Source organism: Oncorhynchus mykiss, chromosome 8, assembly GCF_013265735.2.
Source record: "Oncorhynchus mykiss isolate Arlee chromosome 8, USDA_OmykA_1.1, whole genome shotgun sequence".
Taxonomy (NCBI): Eukaryota; Metazoa; Chordata; class Actinopteri; order Salmoniformes; family Salmonidae; genus Oncorhynchus; species Oncorhynchus mykiss.
In genome coordinates this window covers 80,290,869-80,312,230 of record NC_048572.1, presented here as the reverse complement: position 1 = coordinate 80,312,230, position 21,362 = coordinate 80,290,869, and the positions used below count along the sequence as shown (strand labels likewise).

Sequence of the window (21,362 nt, the reverse complement as noted above, 5' to 3'; positions counted from 1 at the left end):
CTGTGGCAGTCATCATAACATAACACTGTCAACAGTCTAGTTAATTACATTGATCTATAATCAACTCAGCAATGCCATTCACAACATAAGGGTGACTGACAAAATAATTGATGTTCCATTTTATACAGAAAAGCATCAATTCTGTTTTAATTTCTATACATTGTGTATAGCTATCATTGCATTCCTTGTACAGTGAAGGACAGCGTGGGGATGGAGTATCTACCCGACCGTAACTCCAGGTATAAAGACGTGGACTACTGGGATGAGAGGTACAAGACAGAGAAGTCGTTTGAATGGTTCGGAGACTTCTCCAAGTTCCAGCATCTACTTCAGCGTCACGTCATGAAGGACGATGCCATCCTTGTGCTTGGTATGTGTTCTGACCTTACTTGCCTACTTGTCTTTATTTCTGAAGAAATCTTGGACATTGTGAAAATTACATTCGTGAAGACCTTACTGCATCAATGGAATGTTTGTCTCATCATTTAGTAATTTATTTGGAAAGAGGGAAACAGTGCTTTATAACGCGGCAGACCACAAGATGGCGCTGCAAGACAACGTTTGAACATGTCCATGTTCAGTATCGTCATAATATTATAATACCGTCCCTTGCAAATTCTTCAGCCCCTGGTTACATCATTCTACAGAAGCGGTTGAAAGTCATTTGTAGAGATTTTTGTACCTAGGTTTTGTACCTATTCAGTGCTTGATATGCATGCTTAATATACATTAATTTGAGCTACAAACATTTGCTGTTCAGCACACATCTGGATACTTTCACATTTGCATTCAGATTGCAAAATGTTAGCCACGCTGCCGTTATTGGAATGTAAGTCATAAACAGCATGGCTAGAGTATATATTACTGTTGTTAGCTATCCTTCAAACATTACCCAAGCACTTGTTTTGCCACTACATTGCAGATATTGTATTCGTCCCAGTAGTTAAAGCGGTTCCTTGTGGAATATTATAGAATCTAACAGTTAGTTGATGTTGACAAAGGTGTTAAACATGGTTGCATTATTTTGACGGAATATCCCTCAAAAAACGGTTTGATAGAGCCCTGGAATAATATTATTATCCCAGTGCAGAGGATTCCAAAGCCAACCTTGCTGATATAATTGTTTCCCTGGTTTGAAGTGTTGTACTGTAGTGGCAGTGACCATGCGGAGGCTTAGGGGGGCGCTGTTGCTAGTGGTCTGTTGTCAGTCACTGTAGGGTCCCTGTTTATGTATGCGCAGCAGAGCAGCACTCTTGGTTGGGAGTGTGTGTGTGTGTGTGTGGAGGGTTCAATGCTGAACAATTGTGTCAGCGAACGACAGGGGCTTCCTGGACTATGATGGGGGTAAGACCGGTGTTGTCAGGACCTAGGCACTAGGCTCGCACTCCTCCACGGAAATCTCCTGTCATTCTCTCCTGTAGTTTTTCTCGTCTATCACTTGACCCTGGGATCAAACAGGCTCATTAAAAAAATATATATATTTATTTCACCTTTATTTAACCAGGTAGGCAAGTAGAGAACAAGTTCTCATTTACAACTGCGACCTGGCCAAGATAAAGCAAAGCAGTTCGACACATACAACGACACAGAGTTACACATGGAGTAAAACAAACATACAGTCAATAATACAGTATAAACAAGTCTATATACAATGTGAGCAAATGAGGTGAGAAGGGAGGTAAAGGCAAAAAAAGGCCATGGTGGCGAAGTAAATACAATATAGCAAGTAAGACACTGGAATGGTAGATTTGCAGTGGAAGAATGTGCAAAGTAGAAATAATGGGGTGCAAAGGAGCAAAATAAATAAATAAATACAGTAGGGGAAGAGGTAGTTGTTTGGCCTAAATTATAGATGGGCTATGTACAGGTGCAGTAATCTGTGAGCTGCTCTGACAGTTGGTGCTTAAAGCTAGTGAGGAAGACAAGTGTTTCCAGTTTCAGAGATTTTTGTAGTTCGTTCCAGTCATTGGCAGCAGAGAACTGGAAGGAGAGGCGGCCAAAGGAAGAATTGGTTTTGGGGGTGACCAGAGAGATATACTTGCTGGAGCGCGTGCTACAGGTGGGAGATGCTATTTTTTACATTTTTAAATTTATTTGTAATTTATTTCACCTTTATTTAACCAGGTAGGCTAGTTGAGAACAAGTTCTCATTTACAACTGTGACCTGGCCAAGATAAAGCATAGCAGTGTGAACGGACAACAACACAGAGTTACACATGGAATAAACAATTAACAAGTCAATAACACAGTAGAAAAAAGAAAAAAAAAGAGTCTACTTTGAAGAATCTCAAATATAACATAGATTTTGATTTGTTTAACACTTTTCTGGTTACTACATGATTCTATATACATTGTGTGCAAAAGGCATGAGGAGGTAGGCGAATAATTACAATTTAGCAGATTAACACTGGAGTGATAAATGATCAGATGATGATGTGCAAGTAGAAATACTGGTGTGCAAAAGAGCAGAAAAGTATATGAATAAAAACAGTATGGGGATGAGGTAGGTCAATTGGGTGGGCTATTTACCGATGGACTATGTACAGCTGTAGCGATCGGTTAGCTGCTCAGATAGTGGTGAGCTGAGATAAAGGGGTACTTTACCTAGCAGGGTCTTGTAGATGACCTGGAGCCAGTGGGTTTGGCGACAAGTATGAAGCGAGGGCCAGCCAACGAGAGCATACAGGTAGGTCGGAGTGGTGGGTAGTATATGGGGCTTTGGTGACAAAACGGATGGCACTGTGATAGACTGCATCCAATTTATTGAGTAGGGTATTGGAGGCTATTTTGTAAATGACATCGCCGATGTCGAGGATCGGTAGGATGGTCAGTTTTAGGAGGGTATGTTTGACAGCATGAGTGAAGGAGGCTTTGTTGCGAAATAGGAAGCCAATTCTAGATTTAACTTTGGATTGGAGATGTTTGATGTGAGTCTGGAAGGAGAGTTTACAGTCTAACCAGACACCTAGGTATTTCTAATTGTCCACATATTCTAAGTCAGATCCGTCCAGAGTAGTGATGCTGGATGGGCGGGCAGGTGCAGGCAGCGATCGGTTGAAGAATGCATTTAGTTTTACTTGTATTTAAGAGCACAGAAGGAGAGTTGTATGGCATTGAAGCTTGTCTGGGGGGTTGCTAATACAGTGTCCAAAGAAGGGCCAGAAGTATACAGAATGGTGTCGTCTGCGTAGAGGTGGATCAGAGAATCACCAGCAGCAAGAGCGACAGCATTGATGTATACAGAGAAGAGAGTCGGCCCGAGAATTGAACCCTGTGGCACCCCCATAGAGACTGCCAGAGGCCCGGACAACAGGCCCTCCGATTTGACACACTGAACTCTATCAGAGAAGTAGTTGGTGAACCAGGCGAGGCATTCATTTGAGAAACCAAGGCTACCGAGTCTGCCGATGAGGATGTGGTGATTGACAGAGTCGAAAGCCTTGGCCAAGTCAATGAATACGGCTGCACAGTATTGTTTCTTATCGATGGTGGTTAAGATATCGTTTAGGACCTTGAGTGTGGGTGAGGTGCACCCATGACCATCTCTGAAACCAGATTGCACAGCGGAGAAGGTACGGTGGGATTCGAAATGGTCGGTAATCTGTTTGTTGACTTGGCTTTCGAAGACCTTGGAAAGGCAGGGTAGGATAGCCGTTTGTGTCTAGAGTGTCACCCTCTTTGAAGAGGGGGATGACCGCGGCAGCTTTCCAATCTTTGGGAATCTCAGACGATACGAAAGAGAGGTTGAACAGGCTAGTAATAGGGGTTGCAACAATTTCGGCAGATCATTTTTTAGAAAGAAAGGGTCCAGATTGTCTAGCTCGGCTGATTTGTAGGGGTCCAGATTTTGCAGCTCTTTTAGAACATCAGCTGACTGGATTTGGTATTAAATAGCCTTTCTGTTTATTCAGTGGTATGAATGCATCACATTTTATTTAGCAGCAGATGAAGACTATTGCAGATGGAAAAGTATAGCGAGTGAAATGGTCGTCAGTTTACAAAATAAAAATAAAAAATGAAATATGCATCAATATTGATGCATGTTGGTCAGCTAATATCAACTTAATTATTTCTCTTTGTATATTTTTTGTGGATCAACATTTGCTTTTGTGCACACAAACATACTATAGTAAAATCCCCAAATGAAACCGGGTGCCAATGTAACAGATGTGAAATGGCTAGCTAATTAGCGGTGCGCGCCAGTGGTGTTTCAATCGGTGACGTCACTCGCTCTGAGACCTTGAAGTAGTGGTTCCCCTTGCTCTGCAAGGGCCGCAGCTTTTGTGGAGCGATGGGTAACGATGCTTTGTGGGTGACTGTTGTTGATATGTGCAGAGGGTCCCTGGTTCGCGCCCGGGTATGGGCGAAGGGACGGTCTAAAGTTATACTGTTACACCATCCTGTGTCAACCAGTAACGCCTCTGGGAGAAGGGGGGAATGTATCTCGTATTGTGTCATCGATGTATGTCGAAACCTCTGTCCCCTCCACCAACCTGCGTCATAGTATGGTGCTGCTGCAAGACAGACCACTCTTTCTGCAAGACAGACCACTCTTTCTGCAAGACAGACCACTCTTTCTGCAAGACAGACCACTCTTTCTGCAAGACAGACCACTCTTTCTGCAAGACAGACCACTCTTTCTGCATGTTGATTTGAGCCTAAAGAAAAATAATTCCATCGCCTAGGACTGGATGCATTGTACACTGAAGAGTTATCTCGCACTCACAGGCACTTACACACACGCAGTCACACGTTTCTGTCACTGGCACTTGCACTGTCTCTTCACACATAGACGCTCACATACACTCACATCTACAGCTCAGCTATATATAGGTTATATATCCACACACACAAACCCCTGCTTCACCCGTCGTCTCAACAGTGGTGTTTCTGGTTGGTGTTTAGGTGAGGCCATTGGCTCATATAAACTGTCACAGAGAATCTCCCTCACTGTGGTGTGTAACACAGTGGTATAACTCTAAAGCATGGAGAGAGGTGGAGGAAAGGGGGGGGGCTGATTGTGTCAGGATGGAGGGGGCAGAGAAGTGGAGGAAAGGGGGGGATGATTGTGTCAGGATGGAGGGGGCAGAGAAGTGGAGGAAAGGGGGGGCTGATTGTGTGTCAGGATGGGGGGGGCAGAGAAGTGGAGGAAAGGGATGAAGGGGAGGTAAATGGGAGGGAAGGAAGGAAAGAGGGAGGGAAGGGAGGGAGGGAGGGAGGGAGGGAGGGAAAGCAAGATATAGGGATTGAGGAAGGTAGAAAGAGATGGGAGAGGAATAGAGAAGGTCCTGTGCCGTGAGCATTGGTGTCCATTTGATTGTTTAAGAGTCTCTTTTTTAACTTTTAGTTTATTCTATCCGGATATCTGAAGAAATATCACACTATTATTAGAATAGTAAAATCATCCTAATACCCTAATAGCCCTTTCTTCCTTGCTCCCTGGACACACCTGGAGCCCAAATGGATGACGTATGTTGCACAGCTGAGAGTCGAGTGTGGAGACGAATGGATTCATTTCAGTCAGTCACCCTAAGAAGCCCTTCCCAGCTAGTATATGTTGGCTAGTTGGCGGCAGCAGCAGCAGCATGGGGCAGCAGCAGCATGGGTCAGCAGCAGCATGGGGCAGCAGCAGCATGGGTCAGCAGCAGCATGGGGCAGCAGCAGCATGGGTCAGCAGCAGCAGCATGGGTCAGCAGCAGCAGCATGGGGCAGCAGCAGCAGCATGGGGCAGCAGCAGCAGCATGGGGCAGCAGCAGCATGGGGCAGCAGCAGCATGGGGCAGCAGCAGCATGGGTCAGCAGCAGCAGCATGGGGCAGCAGCAGCATGGGGCAGCAGCAGCAGCATGGGTCAGCAGCAGCAGCATGGGTCAGCAGCAGCAGCATGGGGCAGCAGCAGCAGCATGGGGCAGCAGCAGCAGCATGGGGCAGCAGCAGCATGGGGCAGCAGCAGCATGGGGCAGCAGCAGCATGGGTCAGCAGCAGCAGCATGGGGCAGCAGCAGCATGGGGCAGCAGCAGCAGCATGGGGCAGCAGCAGCAGCATGGGGCAGCAGCAGCATGGGGCAGCAGCAGCATGGGTCAGCAGCAGCAGCATGGGTCAGCAGCAGCAGCATGGGGCAGCAGCAGCAGCATGGGGCAGCAGCAGCAGCATGGGGCAGCAGCAGCATGGGTCAGCAGCAGCAGCATGGGGCAGCAGCAGCAGCATGGGGCAGCAGCAGCAGCATGGGGCAGCAGCAGCAGCATGGGGCAGCAGCAGCATGGGGCAGCAGCAGCATGGGGCAGCAGCAGCATGGGTCAGCAGCAGCAGCATGGGGCAGCAGCAGCATGGGTCAGCAGCAGCAGCATGGGTCAGCAGCAGCAGCATGGGGCAGCAGCAGCAGCATGGGGCAGCAGCAGCAGCATGGGGCAGCAGCAGCATGGGGCAGCAGCAGCAGCATGGGGCAGCAGCAGCATGGGTCAGCAGCAGCAGCATGGGGCAGCAGCAGCATGGGGCAGCAGCAGCATGGGGCAGCAGCAGCAGCATGGAGCAGCAGCAGCATGGGGCAGCAGCAGCAGCATGGGGCAGCAGCAGCATGGGGCAGCAGCAGCATGGGTCAGCAGCAGCAGCATGGGGCAGCAGCAGCATGGGTCAGCAGCAGCAGCATGGGTCAGCAGCAGCAGCATGGGGCAGCAGCAGCAGCATGGGGCAGCAGCAGCAGCATGGGGCAGCAGCAGCATGGGGCAGCAGCAGCATGGGGCAGCAGCAGCAGCATGGGGCAGCAGCAGCATGGGGCAGCAGCAGCAGCATGGGGCAGCAGCAGCATGGGTCAGCAGCAGCAGCATGGGGCAGCAGCAGCATGGGGCAGCAGCAGCATGGGGCAGCAGCAGCAGCATGGGGCAGCAGCAGCAGCATGGGGCAGCAGCAGCATGGGGCAGCAGCAGCATGGGGCAGCAGCAGCAGCATGGGGCAGCAGCAGCAGCATGGGGCAGCAGCAGCATGGGTCAGCAGCAGCAGCATGGGGCAGCAGCAGCAGCATGGGGCAGCAGCAGCATGGGGCAGCAGCAGCAGCATGGGGCAGCAGCAGCAGCATGGGGCAGCACCAGCAGCATGGGGCAGCAGCAGCAGCATGGGGCAGCAGCAGCAGCATGGGGCAGCAGCAGCAGCATGGGGCAGCAGCAGCATGGGTCAGCAGCAGCAGCATGGGGCAGCAGCAGCAGCATGGGGCAGCAGCAGCAGCATGGGGCAGCAGCAGCAGCATGGGGCAGCACCAGCAGCATGGGGCAGCAGCAGCAGCATGGGGCAGCAGCAGCAGCATGGGGCAGCAGCAGCATGGGGCAGCAGCAGCATGGGTCAGCAGCAGCAGCATGGGGCAGCAGCAGCATGGGTCAGCAGCAGCAGCATGGGTCAGCAGCAGCAGCATGGGGCAGCAGCAGCAGCATGGGGCAGCAGCAGCAGCATGGGGCAGCAGCAGCAGCATGGGGCAGCAGCAGCATGGGGCAGCAGCAGCAGCATGGGGCAGCAGCAGCAGCATGGGGCAGCAGCAGCAGCATGGGGCAGCAGCAGCATGGGGCAGCAGCAGCAGCATGGGGCAGCAGCAGCATGGAGCAGCAGCAGCATGGGGCAGCAGCAGCAGCATGGGGCAGCAGCAGCAGCATGGGGCAGCAGCAGCAGCATGGGGCAGCAGCAGCAGCATGGGGCAGCAGCAGCAGCATGGGCCAGCACCAGCAGCATGGGGCAGCAGCAGCAGCATGGGCCTAGTGAAAACTGGTCAAATAAATGGATGTTTCTGTCGATGTGCGAGGGAGAAATAACTTGTAGTATTGGTCACCATCTCTAATTTGTCACGTTCGTCATAACGAGGAGACCAAGGCGCAGTGTGATAAGAATACATTCTTCTTTATTTACACGAAGAACACTAAACAAACTATACAAAACAAATGTGCCGCTATAAGACACGAGTGCTGACAGGCAACTACACATAGACAGACAATAACCCACAAAACCAATATGGAAAATGGCAACCTAAATAGGATCCCCAATCAGAGACAACGATAAACAGCTGCCTCTGTTTGGGAACCAATTCAGGCCACCATAGACCTACATATACCTAGACATACTAAAACCCCATAGATATAGAAAAACCCCTAGACAATACAAAAACACACATACCACCCTCGTCACACCCTGACCTTTATTCCATCCCACTTTATTTTATTTAGAGTAGAATAGCTGTCTTCATGAAAAATAGCTTGTAATATTTGGTAGTAACCACCTGAATGTCACTGTGATACAGTCTACACCAGTGGGCACTTTCGCAGTCAAAAAGCAAGCCGAGATCTACCGCTCAGATTAAAAATGTAACATTAACCTAATAAAAATACAATTTTGCAGTCGGCCTAATACATTATCACAGCATATTGGCTATATGCCTGACCTGCCAATATTATTTTTCTCAAACCATACTATATTTCAAAACTCAAGCTTTGATAACAAAATAGATCAGTTGGTGTAGCACTTGCGAGGCACAGCTGAGCATAAATTGAAATGATTAGCTAATAATGAGCTTTTTTAATTAACTGGACTGATGGTACCTTTGGTCATGGTGCTTTCAAGACCACTGGGACTCGGGAAGGTGGAGTCGGTCTTTTCAGACGGTGCACAGAGCTTCTGAATGAAGTGCCCCTGCCGCCAACAGCGCAACACGAATAATACTAATACTGATAATAATAAGAACACTAATAATAATACTAATAATAATACTACTACTAATACTAATAATAATACTACTACTAATACTAATAATAATACTAATAATAATACTACTAATAATAATACTGATACTAGTACTAATAATACTAATACTAACTATAATACTACTAATAATACTAATAATACTAATTATAATAATAATACTAATACTAATTATAATAATAATACAAGTGGAGTCAAGCCGTTTCTACAGCAATGTTTGGTGATGGAATGCCTTGAACATGGACTGGTTGGTGACCACTGGTTTACACTGCTCAATGGGTACAGTTTGTGCTGCAAGCCAACAACATGTGGCAGTGTTCTTTGCTCTCAGTTGCTGCAGTAAGGAGAGTAGCTAGACAGTGTAGTCTATATCGGGCCAGTAGGGAGAGTAGCTAGACAGTGTAGCCTATATCAGGCCAGTGGGGAGAGTAGCTAGACAGTGTAGCCTATATCAGGCCAGTAGGGAGAGTAGCTAGACAGTGTAGCCTATATCGGGCCAGTAGGGAGAGTAGCTAGACAGTGTAGCCTATATCAGGCCAGTAGGGAGAGTAGCTAGACAGTGTAGCCTATATCGGGCCAGTAGGGAGAGTAGCTAGACAGTGTAGCCTATATCAGGCCAGTGGGGAGAGTAGCTAGACAGTGTAGCCTATATCGGGCCAGTAGGGAGAGTAGCTAGACAGTGTAGCCTATATCGGGCCAGTAGGGAGAGTAGCTAGACAGTGTAGCCTATATCAGGCCAGTAAGGAGAGTAGCTAGACAGTGTAGCCTATATCGGGCCAGTAGGGAGAGTAGCTAGACAGTGTAGCCTATATCAGGCCAGTAGGGAGAGTAGCTAGATAGTGTAGCCTATATCGGGCCAGTAGGGAGAGTAGCTAGACAGTGTAGCCTATATCGGGCCAGTAGGGAGAGTAGCTAGACAGTGTAGCCTATATCAGGCCAGTAGGGAGAGTAGCTAGACAGTTTAGCCTATATCGGGCCAGTAAGGGGAGTAGCTAGACAGTGTAGCCTATATCAGGCCAGTAGGGAGAGTAGCTAGACAGTGTAGCCTATATCAGGCCAGTAAGGAGAGTAGCTAGACAGTTTAGCCTATATCGGGCCAGTAGGGAGAGTAGCTAGACAGTGTAGCCTATATCAGGCCAGTAGGGAGAGTAGCTAGACAGTTTAGCCTATATCGGGCCAGTAGGGAGAGTAGCTAGACAGTGTAGCCTATATCAGGCCAGTAAGGAGAGGAGCTAGACAGTGTAGCCTATATCAGGCCAGTAAGGAGAGTAGCTAGATAGTGTAGCCTATATCGGGCCAGTAAGGAGAGTAGCTAGATAGTGTAGCCTATGTCAGGCCAGTAAGGGGAGTAGCTAGACAGTGTAGCCTATATCGGGCCAGTAAGGGGAGTAGCTAGACAGTGTAGCCTATATCAGGCCAGTAATGAGAGTAATGAGATGTACAAATATACATATTTGTATAAAAACATACAGAGCTCCGTGTACGTGTGTGTAAATATATGAATGTATATGATGAAATATCAGGTACCTTGATGATTTATATTGACCTGGTTGAGATATATCCCTTTTGTTACTTATTAGATCTGTTTCACCTGTCCTTGTCTCCACCCCCTCCAGGTGTCTCCCATCTTCCCCACCTGTCCTTGTCTCCACCCCCTCCAGGTGTCTCCCATCTTCCCCACCTGTCCTTGTCTCCACCCCCTCCAGGTGTCTCCCATCTTCCCCACCTGTCCTTGTCTCCACGCCCTCCAGGTGTCTCCCATCTTCCCCACCTGTCCTTGTCTCCACCCCCTCCAGGTGTCTCCCATCTTCCCCACCTGTCCTTGTCTCCACCCCCTCCAGGTGTCTCCCATCTTCCCCACTTGTCCTTGTCTCCACCCCCTCCAGGTGTCTCCCATCTTCCCCACCTGTCCTTGTCTCCACCCCCTCCAGGTGTCTCCCATCTTCCCCACCTGTCCTTGTCTCCACCCCCTCCAGGTGTCTCCCATCTTCCCCACCTGTCCTTGTCTCCACCCCCTCCAGGTGTCTCCCATCTTCCCCACTTGTCCTTGTCTCCACCCCCTCCAGGTGTCTCCCATCTTCCCCACTTGTCCTTGTCTCCACCCCCTCCAGGTGTCTCCCATCTTCCCCACTTGTCCTCTGGGTATTTAAACCTGTGTTTTCTGTCTGTCTGTTACCAGTTCGTTTTGTTGTTTCAAGTCGACCAGTGTATTGTCTTAGCTCCTGGTTTTCCCCAGTCTCTCTTTTTCTCGTCCTCCTGGTTTTTGACCCTTGACTGTCCTGACCCTGTACCTGCCCGCCTGACCATTCTGCCTGTTCCTGACATTGAGCCTTCCTACCGTCCTGTACCTTGACCTCTACCCTGGATTTTTGACCCCTGCCTGCCTTGACCTGTCGTTTGCCTGCCTCTGTTGTTACAATTAACATTGTTACTTCACACAGTCTGCACTTGGGTCTTACCTTGTTGCCTGATACTTCTAACTTACAGACATACAAACAACAGTCACGTCAAGTAATCTATGCTTTAAGTTGATTGGAGAATCATTTTTTGCACCATATCCCTGGATCTCATTGAATGTTTTTGCCGTTTGGAAACTTTGAATGTGGACTGTATGCGTCCGAAACAACCCCGCTTCAGGCTCTGGCAGGAGCTATGGTCAATGGGAAAGAAAGCCTCTACAATTAGTATAATGATGATCATAACAATAATAGTAATAATACCAAGAAGGAGATCAAGAAAACGGAGGGTTATTATTATTGATAGTATTATTATTGATAGTATTATTAATAGTAATATTATCATTATTAATATTATTATTATGAATAGTATTATTAATTGTATTATTGATCGTATTATTGTTGATAGTATTATTATTGATAGTAATATTATCATTATTATTGTTATTATTAATATTATTATTAATAGTATCAATTATATTGTTCATTATTATTATTAATATGATTCTTATTCATTCTTATTAATATTATTAATTAGTATTCATATTATTGTTATTTATTATAATTCATAGTATTTTTTAGTATTATTAATATTACTATTATTATTCATTATTATTATTAATTATTAATATTAAGAAGCAGCATCTCTATTATTTCTGTAGATATACACTACCGTTCAAAAGTTTGGGGTCACTTAGAAATGTCCTTTTCTTTTTTTAAAGAAAAGCACATGTTTTGGTCCATTAAAATTACATCAAATTGATCAGAAATACAGTGTAGACATTGTTAATGTTGTAAATGACTACTGTAGCTGGAAACGGCAGATTTTTAATGGAATATCTACATAGGTGTACAGAGGCCCATTTTATAAGCAATCATCTGGTTAGCACAGCTGAAAACTGTTGTTCTGATTTAAGAAACAATAAAACTGGCTTTCTTTAGACTAGTTGAGTATCTGGAGCATCATTATTTGTGGGTTCGATTACAGGCTCAAAATGGCCAGAAACAAAGAACTTTCTTCTAAAACTTGTCAGTCTATTCTTGTTCTGAGAAATGAAGGCTATTCCATGCGAGAAATTGCCAAGAAACTGAAGATCTCGTACAACGCTGTGTGCTACTCCCTTCACAGAACAGCTCAAACTGGCTCTAACCAGAATAGAAAGAGGAGTGGGTGGCCCCGGTGCACAACAGCAAGAGGACAAGTACATTAGAGTGTCTAGTTTGAGAAACAAACACTTCACAAGTCCTCAGCTGGCAGCTTCATTAAATAATACCCGCAAAACACCAGTCTCAACATCAACAGTGAAGAGGCGACTCCAGGATGCTGGCCTTACAGGCAGAGTTGCAAAGAAAAAGCCATATCTCAGACTGGCCAATAAAATAAAATATTAAGATGGGCAAAATAACACAGACACTGGACAGAGGAACTCTGTTCTTAAGTAATAATATAACCATATCCAATTTCAGTAGCATATCTTAGACTGATGGACTATGCCATCCTCACGGCCTCCACAATGGATCAGACAAACATGGATCAGTCCACAGTGGATCAGTCCAATCAGACAGGCCTCCATAATGTATCACTCCACTCAGACAGGCCTCCGTAATGGATCAGTCCACTCAGACAGGCCTCCACAGTGGATCAGTCCACTCAGACAGGAGCCAATAATAGGGGTCTTGTACACCATGACACATATACAGTGCCTTGCGAAAGTATTCGGCCCCCTTGAACTTTGCGACCTTTTGCCACATTTCAGGCTTCAAACATAAAGATATAAAACTGTATTTTTTTGTGAAGAATCAACAACAAGTGGGACACAATCATGAAGTGGAACGACATTTATTGGATATTTCAAACTTTTTTAACAAATCAAAAACTGAAAAATTGGGCGTGCAAAATTATTCAGCCCCTTTACTTTCAGTGCAGCAAACTCTCTCCAGAAGTTCAGTGAGGATCTCTGAATGATCCAATATTGACCTAAATTAATAATGATGATAAATACAATCCACCTGTGTGTAATCAAGTCTCCGTATAAATGCACCTGCACTGTGATAGTCTCAGAGGTCCGTCAAAAGCGCAGAGAGCATCATGAAGAACAAGGAACACACCAGGCAGGTCCGAGATACTGTTGTGAAGAAGTTTAAAGCCGGATTTGGATACAAAAAGATTTCCCAAGCTTTAAACATCCCAAGGAGCACTGTGCAAGCGATAATATTGAAATGGAAGGAGTATCAGACCACTGCAAATCTACCAAGACCTGGCCGTCCCTCTAAACTTTCAGCTCATACAAGGAGAAGACTGATCAGAGATGCAGCCAAGAGGCCCATGATCACTCTGGATGAACTGCAGAGATCTACAGCTGACGTGGGAGACTCTGTCCATGGGACAACAATCAGTTGTATATTGCACAAATCTGGCCTTTATGGAAGAGTGGCAAGAAGAAAGACATTTCTTAAAGATATCCATAAAAAGTGTTGTTTAAAGTTTGCCACAAGCCACCTGGGAGACACACCAAACATGTGGAAGAAGGTGCTCTGGTCAGATGAAACCAAAATTGAACTTTTTGGCAACAATGCAAAACGTTATGTTTGGCATAAAAGCAACACAGCTGAACACACCATCCCCACTGTCAAACATGATGGTGGCAGCATCATGGTTTGGGCCTGCTTTTCTTCAGCAGGGACAGGGAAGATGGTTAAAATTGATGGGAAGATGGATGGAGCCAAATACAGGACCATTCTGGATGAAAACCTGATGGAGTCTGCAAAAGACCTGAGACTGGGACGGAGATTTGTCTTCCAACAAGACAATGATCCAAAACATAAAGCAAAATCTACAATGGAATGGTTCAAAAATAAACATATCCAGGTGTTAGAATGGCCAAGTCAAAGTCCAGACCTGAATCCAATCGAGAATCTGTGGAAAGAACTGAAAACTGCTGTTCACAAATGTTCTCCATCCAACCTCACTGAGCTCGAGCTGTTTTGCAAGGAGGAATGGGAAAAAATGTCAGTCTCTCGATGTGCAAAACTGATAGAGACATACCCCAAGCGACTTACAGCTGTAATCGCAGCAAAAGGTGGCGCTTCAAAGTATTAACTTAAGGGGGCTGAATGATTTTGCACGCCCAATTTTTCAGTTTTTGATTTGTTAAAAAAGTTTGAAATATCCAATAAATGTCGTTCCACTTCATGATTGTGTCCCACTTGTTGTTGATTCTTCACAAAAAAATACAGTTTTATATCTTTATGTTTGAAGCCTGAAATGTGGCAAAAGGTCGCAAAGTTCAAGGGGGCCAAATACTTTCGCAAGGCACTGTATTTATTTTTGCTACTGCTCGACTAAAGAAATCTTGGTCAAACAAACAATCGACCAGTCAACTAAAGCTTTGCCCCCATCCTCCTCCTCCTCTTCCTCCTCCACCTCTTCATTCACCCATTCCTCCTCCACCTCTTCATTCACCCATTCCTCATCCACCTCTTCATTCACCCACCTCTTCATTCACCCACCTCTTCATTCACCCATTCCTCCTCCACCTCTTCATTAACCCACCTCTTTATTCACCCATTCCTCCTCCACCTCTTCATTAACCCACCTCTTCATTCACCCACCTCTTCATTCACCCACCTCTTCATTCACCCATTCCTCCTCCACCTCTTCATTAACCCACCTCTTTATTCACCCATTCCTCCTCCACCTCTTCATTAACCCACCTCTTCATTCACCCACTCCTCCTCCACCTCTTCATTCACCCATTCCTCTTCTCTTGCTCTCTGTCTCACTCTCTTTCTACATGTCAACCGTTTTCTACATACTGACCTATTTACAATGTCAGTATTTGTGTAGCTTTATATTTACATGGCCCTGCATGTGCATCCAATATGTTTACTTCTGAGCTGTACTTGATAGGATATGCCTGGGGTGTGTGTGTGTGTGTCATGTTAGTAAAAGGAACAGAACAGTCACTGACCCCTTCCAGTCTCACTTCCCCTCTGTGTGGCACACACATTACCACTGGTCAACACTGACGCACAGCCTTACTCATGCTTTCATTACCTGCTTGTTGGATGATGCTGGGAATTACCAGGGGCCTCACCATACCATATTATCACAATACTTAGGTGCCGATATGATACTGTATGTATTGCGATTCTCATGATTATATATGTATTGCGATTCTCATGATTCTATATGTATTGTGATTCTCATGATTCTATATGTATTGTGATACTCATGATTCTATATGTATTGTGATTCTCATGATTCTATACATATTGTGATTCTCATGATTCTATATGTATTGTGATTGTCATGATTCTATATGTATTGTGATTCTATATGTATTGTGATTCTCATGATTCTATATATATTGTGATTCTATATATATTGTGATTCTATATGTATTGTGATTGTCATGATTCTATATGTAATGTGATTCTCATGATTCTATATGTATTGTGATTCTATATGTATTGTGATTCTCATGATTCTATATGTATTGTGATTCTATATGTATTGTGATTCTATATGTATTGTGATTCTATATGTATTGTGATTCTCATGATTCTATATGTATTGTGATTCTATATGTATTGTGATTCTATATGTATTGTGATTCTCTTGATTCTATATGTATTGTGATTCTATATGTATTGTGATTCTATATGTATTGTGATTCAATAGTGTGATTTTATTGCGATTTGGCGGCGTTTTGGCTCAGATACACATGACCAGTGCTAGCTAATGCTACCTACCTACAGTAGCAAAAAATAAATTAAATAGATTCTTGGAGTAAAATATAGATATATACTGAACAAAAATATAAACGCAACATGTAAAGTGTTGGTCCGGCTTTTCATGTTGAAATAAAAGATCCCAGAAATGTTCCATAAGCACAAAAAGCTTATTCCTCTCTAATTTGGCAAAACAAATTTGTTTCCATCCCAGTTAGTGAGCATTTCTCCTTTGACAGGTGTGGCATATCAAGAAGCTGATTAAACAGCATGATAATTACACAATTGCACCTTGTGCTGGGGACAATAAAAGGCCACTCTAAAATGTGCAGTTTTTTTATTTTTTTATTTCACCTCTATTTATATTTATAACAGTTTTGTCACACAACACAATGCCACTGGCATTCAGACTGCAGGAATGTCCACCAGAGCTGTTGCTGGGGAATTGAATGTTCATTTCTCTACCATAAGCCGCCTCCAACTTCGTTTTGGAGAATTTGGCAGTACGTCCAACCGGCCTCAAAACTGCAGATCACGTGTAACCACGCCAGCACAGGACCTCCACATCTGGCTTCTTCATCTGGGGTGTGAGGGGGGTTGACTTTAAATTTACTGATTTCCGTACATGAACTGTACCTCAGTAAAATTGTTGCATGTTGCTACATGACTAAAGTGTCAAATGTAAATCTCCTATTTAGAAATCTCGAGAGCTCTGACTATGACCACATCTCATTCTGTTCCTGTAACGACCCTGTTCTCCTTTTCTGTAGACGGAGGGCAGCATGTAAGTGACTGAACAATGTTCTCAGAATGTTCTGTCCCACTGCACATGGCAGACTAGCCCATGATAAGACCAGGACATTTCAGATGCTGGAAACACTGCCCTGGGGGATTCTGAAAGATTCAGAATGCTTTGTGTGTGTGTGAGAGAGAGAGCGAGGAAGAGAGCGTGAGAGTGTGTGTATATCTACGCATGAATTAGTCATTTCTTTACAGCAAGAATCTCAGACTCTCTGAAAACAACAAAACGTTTCAGTTAGCCTATTGCCAGTTATCCTATTTCCAGTTAGCCTATTGCCAGTTAGCCTATTGCCAGTTATCCTATTGCCAGTTAGCCTATTGCCAGTTATCCTATTGTCAGTTAGCCTATTGCCAGTTATCCTATTGTCAGTTAGCCTATTGCCAGTTAGCCTATTGCCAGTTAGCCTATTGCCAGTTAGCCTATTGCCAGTTAGCCTATTGCCAGTTAGCCTATTGCCAGTTAGCCTATTGCCAGTTAGCCTATTGCCAGTTAGCCTATTGCCAGTTAGCCTATTGTCAGTTAGCCTATTGCCAGTTAGCCTATTGCTAGTTATCCTATTGCCAGTTAGCCTATTGCCAGTTAGCCTATTGCCAGTTATCCTATTGCCAGTTAGCCTATTGCCAGTTAGCCTATTGCCAGTTAGCCTATTGCCAGTTAGCCTATTGCCAGTTAGCCTATTGCCAGTTCTGACTGGAACGTCTTCCACGGCCGTCCACTGTGTGTTACATACTGTACACTGCATATGTGTCGAACTTAATTAACTATGAACTAATTAACAGATTAATAGTTCCAGCCCCATCCCTGTCTCTTTCCTTCCCTCTCACCGTCTACTAGTAACAGTAATGACCCCATTAATGACCCTAGACTACCAGGAGGCACACTGCCCAGGGATGATGTAAACTGAAATGATTGACTGTAGCGCTGTTAGCATTAGCAGCTCTTGACTGACTGGGGTTTCTGTTGTTTGTTGTATAACTGTTTATGTCCCAGTCCAACCCGCTGTCCAGTCGCCTAGCCACTCGCATTACGCCACGGCATTGACGCCAGTCCCCCTGGCCAACACCCTTGGTTTTCCACAACGTCCATCGGTATTGGGTGTCAAAGGCCTACCGTTGCTAGATGGCAGTTAGCCTATATATAGAAGTAGTGGAAGTGTTTACGACTACATAGATTCTAGAGCAGCAGTTTCCAGACTGGCTTATATTTAGGCCTGTTTGGCTCACTCGCTAAGTTAACTACCCTGTTGTCTGTCTGTCTGTCTGTCTGTCTGTCTGTCTGTCTGTCTGTCTGTCTGTCTGTCTGTCTGTCTGTCCGTCCGTCCGTCTGTCAGCCTGTCAGCTTGTCCGCCTGTCCGTCTCTCAGCCTGTCCGTCCGTCCGTCTGTCAGGAAGGAAATGGATAAGTTATATCACTGAGTGATGCTGTCGTGTTGGTGTGTCCTACAGAAAGTGATTTTCTTTTTAATGTATAAATGCTAAACTCAAGTTTGATATTTATTCAACTCTTGAAAGCTCCGATGTGAGAACATAACAACTCCAAAGTGTAGAATGGTTGTCAATTTTTCATGAAAAAAATGAAAAAAAAATGTATTATTTGGTTGACCCACCCATCTCCTCCTAGTCCACTGTGTGCTCTCCTTTCCGCCTCTAACAGACATTGGGGTCTCAAAGGAGCCAGACAGTAGGTTGACAGGAGCCAGACAGTAGGTTGACAGGAGCCAGACAGTAGGTTGACAGGAGCCAGACAGTAGGTTGACAGGAGCCAGACAGTAGGTTGACAGGAGCCAGACAGGAGCCAGATAGGAGCCAGACAGTAGGTTGACAGGAGCCAGACAGTATGTTGACGGGAGCCAGACAGTAGGTTGACGGGAGCCAGACAGTAGGTTGACGGGAGCCAGACAGTAGGTTGACAGGAGCAAGACAGTAGGTTGACAGGAGCCAGACAGTATGTTGACGGGAGCCAGACAGTATGTTGACGGGAGCCAGACAGTAGGTTGACGGGAGCTAGACAGTAGGTTGACGGGAGCCAGACAGTAGGTTGACGGGAGCCAGACAGTAGGTTGACGGGAGCCAGACAGTAGGTTGACGGGAGCCAGACAGTAGGTTGACGGGAGCTAGACAGTAGGTTGACGGGAGCCAGACAGTAGGTTGACGGGAGCCAGACAGTAGGTTGACGGGAGCCAGACAGTAGGTTGACAGGTCCCAGACAGTAGGTTGACAGGAGCCAGACAGTAGGTTGACAGGAGCCAGACAGTAGGTTGACAGGAGCCAGACAGTAGGTTGACAGGAGCTAGACAGTAGGTTGACAGGAGCCAGACAGTAGGTTGACAGGAGCTAGACAGTAGGTTGACAGGAGCCAGACAGTAGGTTGACAGTAGGTTGACAGGAGCCAGACAGTAGGTTGACAGGAGCCAGACAGTAGGTTGACAGGAGTCAGACAGTAGGTTGACAGGAGGTTGCAAGTGCAGCCTTGCTCTTGTTTCGGCCTCCATGTTGTCTCCAAGCAGTGATTTCTATGAACATGATCAGAATGTTAATCTCTCTTTTCACTGAACATGCTGAGAGTATCTCTGTTTATCTGTGTGGGTTTGTGTGTCTCTTATTTTCCGCAGTGGGAAACGTGTGTAGATGGTTTGATGTAGACTGTGTGTGTATGTGTGTTATTTCCTGCACTGCAGTAGGTAGGTAGGTAGGTAGGTAGGTGAGTAGGTGGGTGGATGGGGAGGATTGGATGTCATTGTTAATGGGGAGCTCCTGGGTCAAGGTCCTCTCAGATCCCTTTTTCTGCATTGTCAGAAGTTCAACACACACACACTCTCTCTGCTAAATGCTGACAGGATGGAAAGATAGTGGGTTATAGGGGTAGAGGGGGGAGGAGGTAGAGAGGTAGAGGGAGGGAGAGAGAGAGTCATGTCTGAGCAGCTGTCAAGAGCTGTTATCAGATCCACTGTCACCTGTCCCCCTGTCCTCTCCTCTCCTCCCCCCAGCCCTCCCCCAGTCTTCTCCCCTCCTCCCCCCCATGTCCTCTCCCCTCCTCCCCCCTAGTCATCTCCCCTCCTCCCCCTAGTCCTCTCCCCTCCTCCCCCCTAGTCCTCTCCCCTCCTCCCCCCCATGTCCTCTCCCCTCCTCCCCCCCATGTCCTCTCCCCTCCTCCCCCCTAGTCATCTCCCCTCCTCCCCCCTAGTCATCTCCCCTCCTCCCCCCTAGTCCTCTCCCCTTCCTCCCCCCTAGTCCTCTCCCCTCCTCCCCCCTAGTCCTCTCCCCTCCTCCCCCTAGTCACCACCCTAGTCCTCTCCCCCTCCTCCCCCCTAGTCCTCTCCCCTCCTCCCCCCTAGTCCTCTCCCCTCCTCCCCCCTAGTCCTCTCCCCTCCTCCCCCTAGTCACCACCCTAGTCCTCTCCCCCTCCTCCCCCCTAGTCCTCTCCCCTCCTCCCCCCTAGTCCTCTCCCCTCCTCCCCCCAGTCACCACCCTAGTCCTCTACCATCCTTCTCCACTACTCTTGTCCCCTTTTGTCCTCTTTCTCCTTTCCTCGTGCTTTTCCTCTGTCTTGTTTCCCTAACCCTCCTGTCCACTACCTCCCTTCTCTTCCCTTTTCATCTTCCTGGTTGTTCCATCTCCAGCCTCCTCTTGTCTACACACTCACCCTCTGTGCTTTCCTCCTCTCCTCCTCTTCTCCATTTTTCTTTCTTTCTTTCTTTCTTTCTTTCTTTCTTTCTTTCTTTCTTTCTTTCTTTCTTTCTTTCTTTCTTTCTTTCTTTCTTTCTTTCTTTCTTTCTTTGTACACTGTTGATTTAAAGGATGTAGTAGGTGTGTGTGTGTCACACAGACCCTGGGGTGTCTTGTTGCTCTATCTGTCCCCCTCTCTCCTACATCCTTCTCTCCCAGGCGGAAACAGGAAACAGGGAGCAGAGTTCAGGCTGATAAAACTAAGGGAGGATCATGGGAACCTTCCAGGACAATAATAGAATGAGGAGGACAGTAGTAATGGCAGCCATTTTGACACGGCTCAGTCCTTTCTTCCTGGGTCGGATATAGGGAGGGAGAGAGCTCCAGTAGTTTAGATAGCTTTGTGGATAAGGTCCCAGAGTCTTTCAGAGTAGGAGTGCTCTAGGATCAGGTCCCCCCTGTCCGTGTGATCTTATTCATTGTGATCCAAAGGTTAAGACGGATTCTAGACGAGCACTCCTACTCTGAGAAGCTTTTAGGATACAGGCCCGGGTCAGCTCTGTGGTTGTGACAGGGACGGTCCTTCTCGTCTGTGGATGGAGTACTGCTGGTCACTGTTTGATGACCTCAGACAGCATGATGACAATGACACTAACACACCAACCCTCGCACTTGTCTTTTCTCACTAGCTCACTGCTGACTCTGCTGACACCTGCTTTACTGAGGAAAAGTTTTACTTCCTGTGATATGTGGATGTCTCACCTAGAGCCTCTTGGTTCCCTCTTCGATCTAGGGGATCGGGAACTGCCCCCCTAGCCTTAAGAAGATTTATTAAGGTGAATGCACAAGAGCGTCTGCTAAATTACTCAAATGTAAAATGTAATATAATCCAAAATCACGTGCATTAATATGGAGTTGGTCCCCCCCTTTGCTGCCTAAACAGCCTCCACTCTTCTGGGAAGGCTTTCCACTAAAT

The 21,362-nt window shown here is 46.3% G+C and overlaps 1 protein-coding gene across 2 annotated transcripts in view; it reads left to right on the top strand.

Moving 5' to 3' along the window:
* The window catches only part of ece2a (endothelin converting enzyme 2a), a 223,891-nt gene that overhangs the window by 320 nt on the left and 202,209 nt on the right, over positions 1–21,362 (top strand). Inside the window, exon 2 of one of the 2 annotated variants that reach the window (XM_036986429.1) lies at positions 171–370. In XM_036986429.1, the coding sequence (XP_036842324.1) occupies positions 211–370 (160 nt within the window). In that variant the 5' untranslated portion in view covers positions 171–210. The remainder of the gene's footprint in view (positions 1–170; positions 371–21,362) is intronic. The other variant, XM_036986430.1, reaches the window with a different exon arrangement.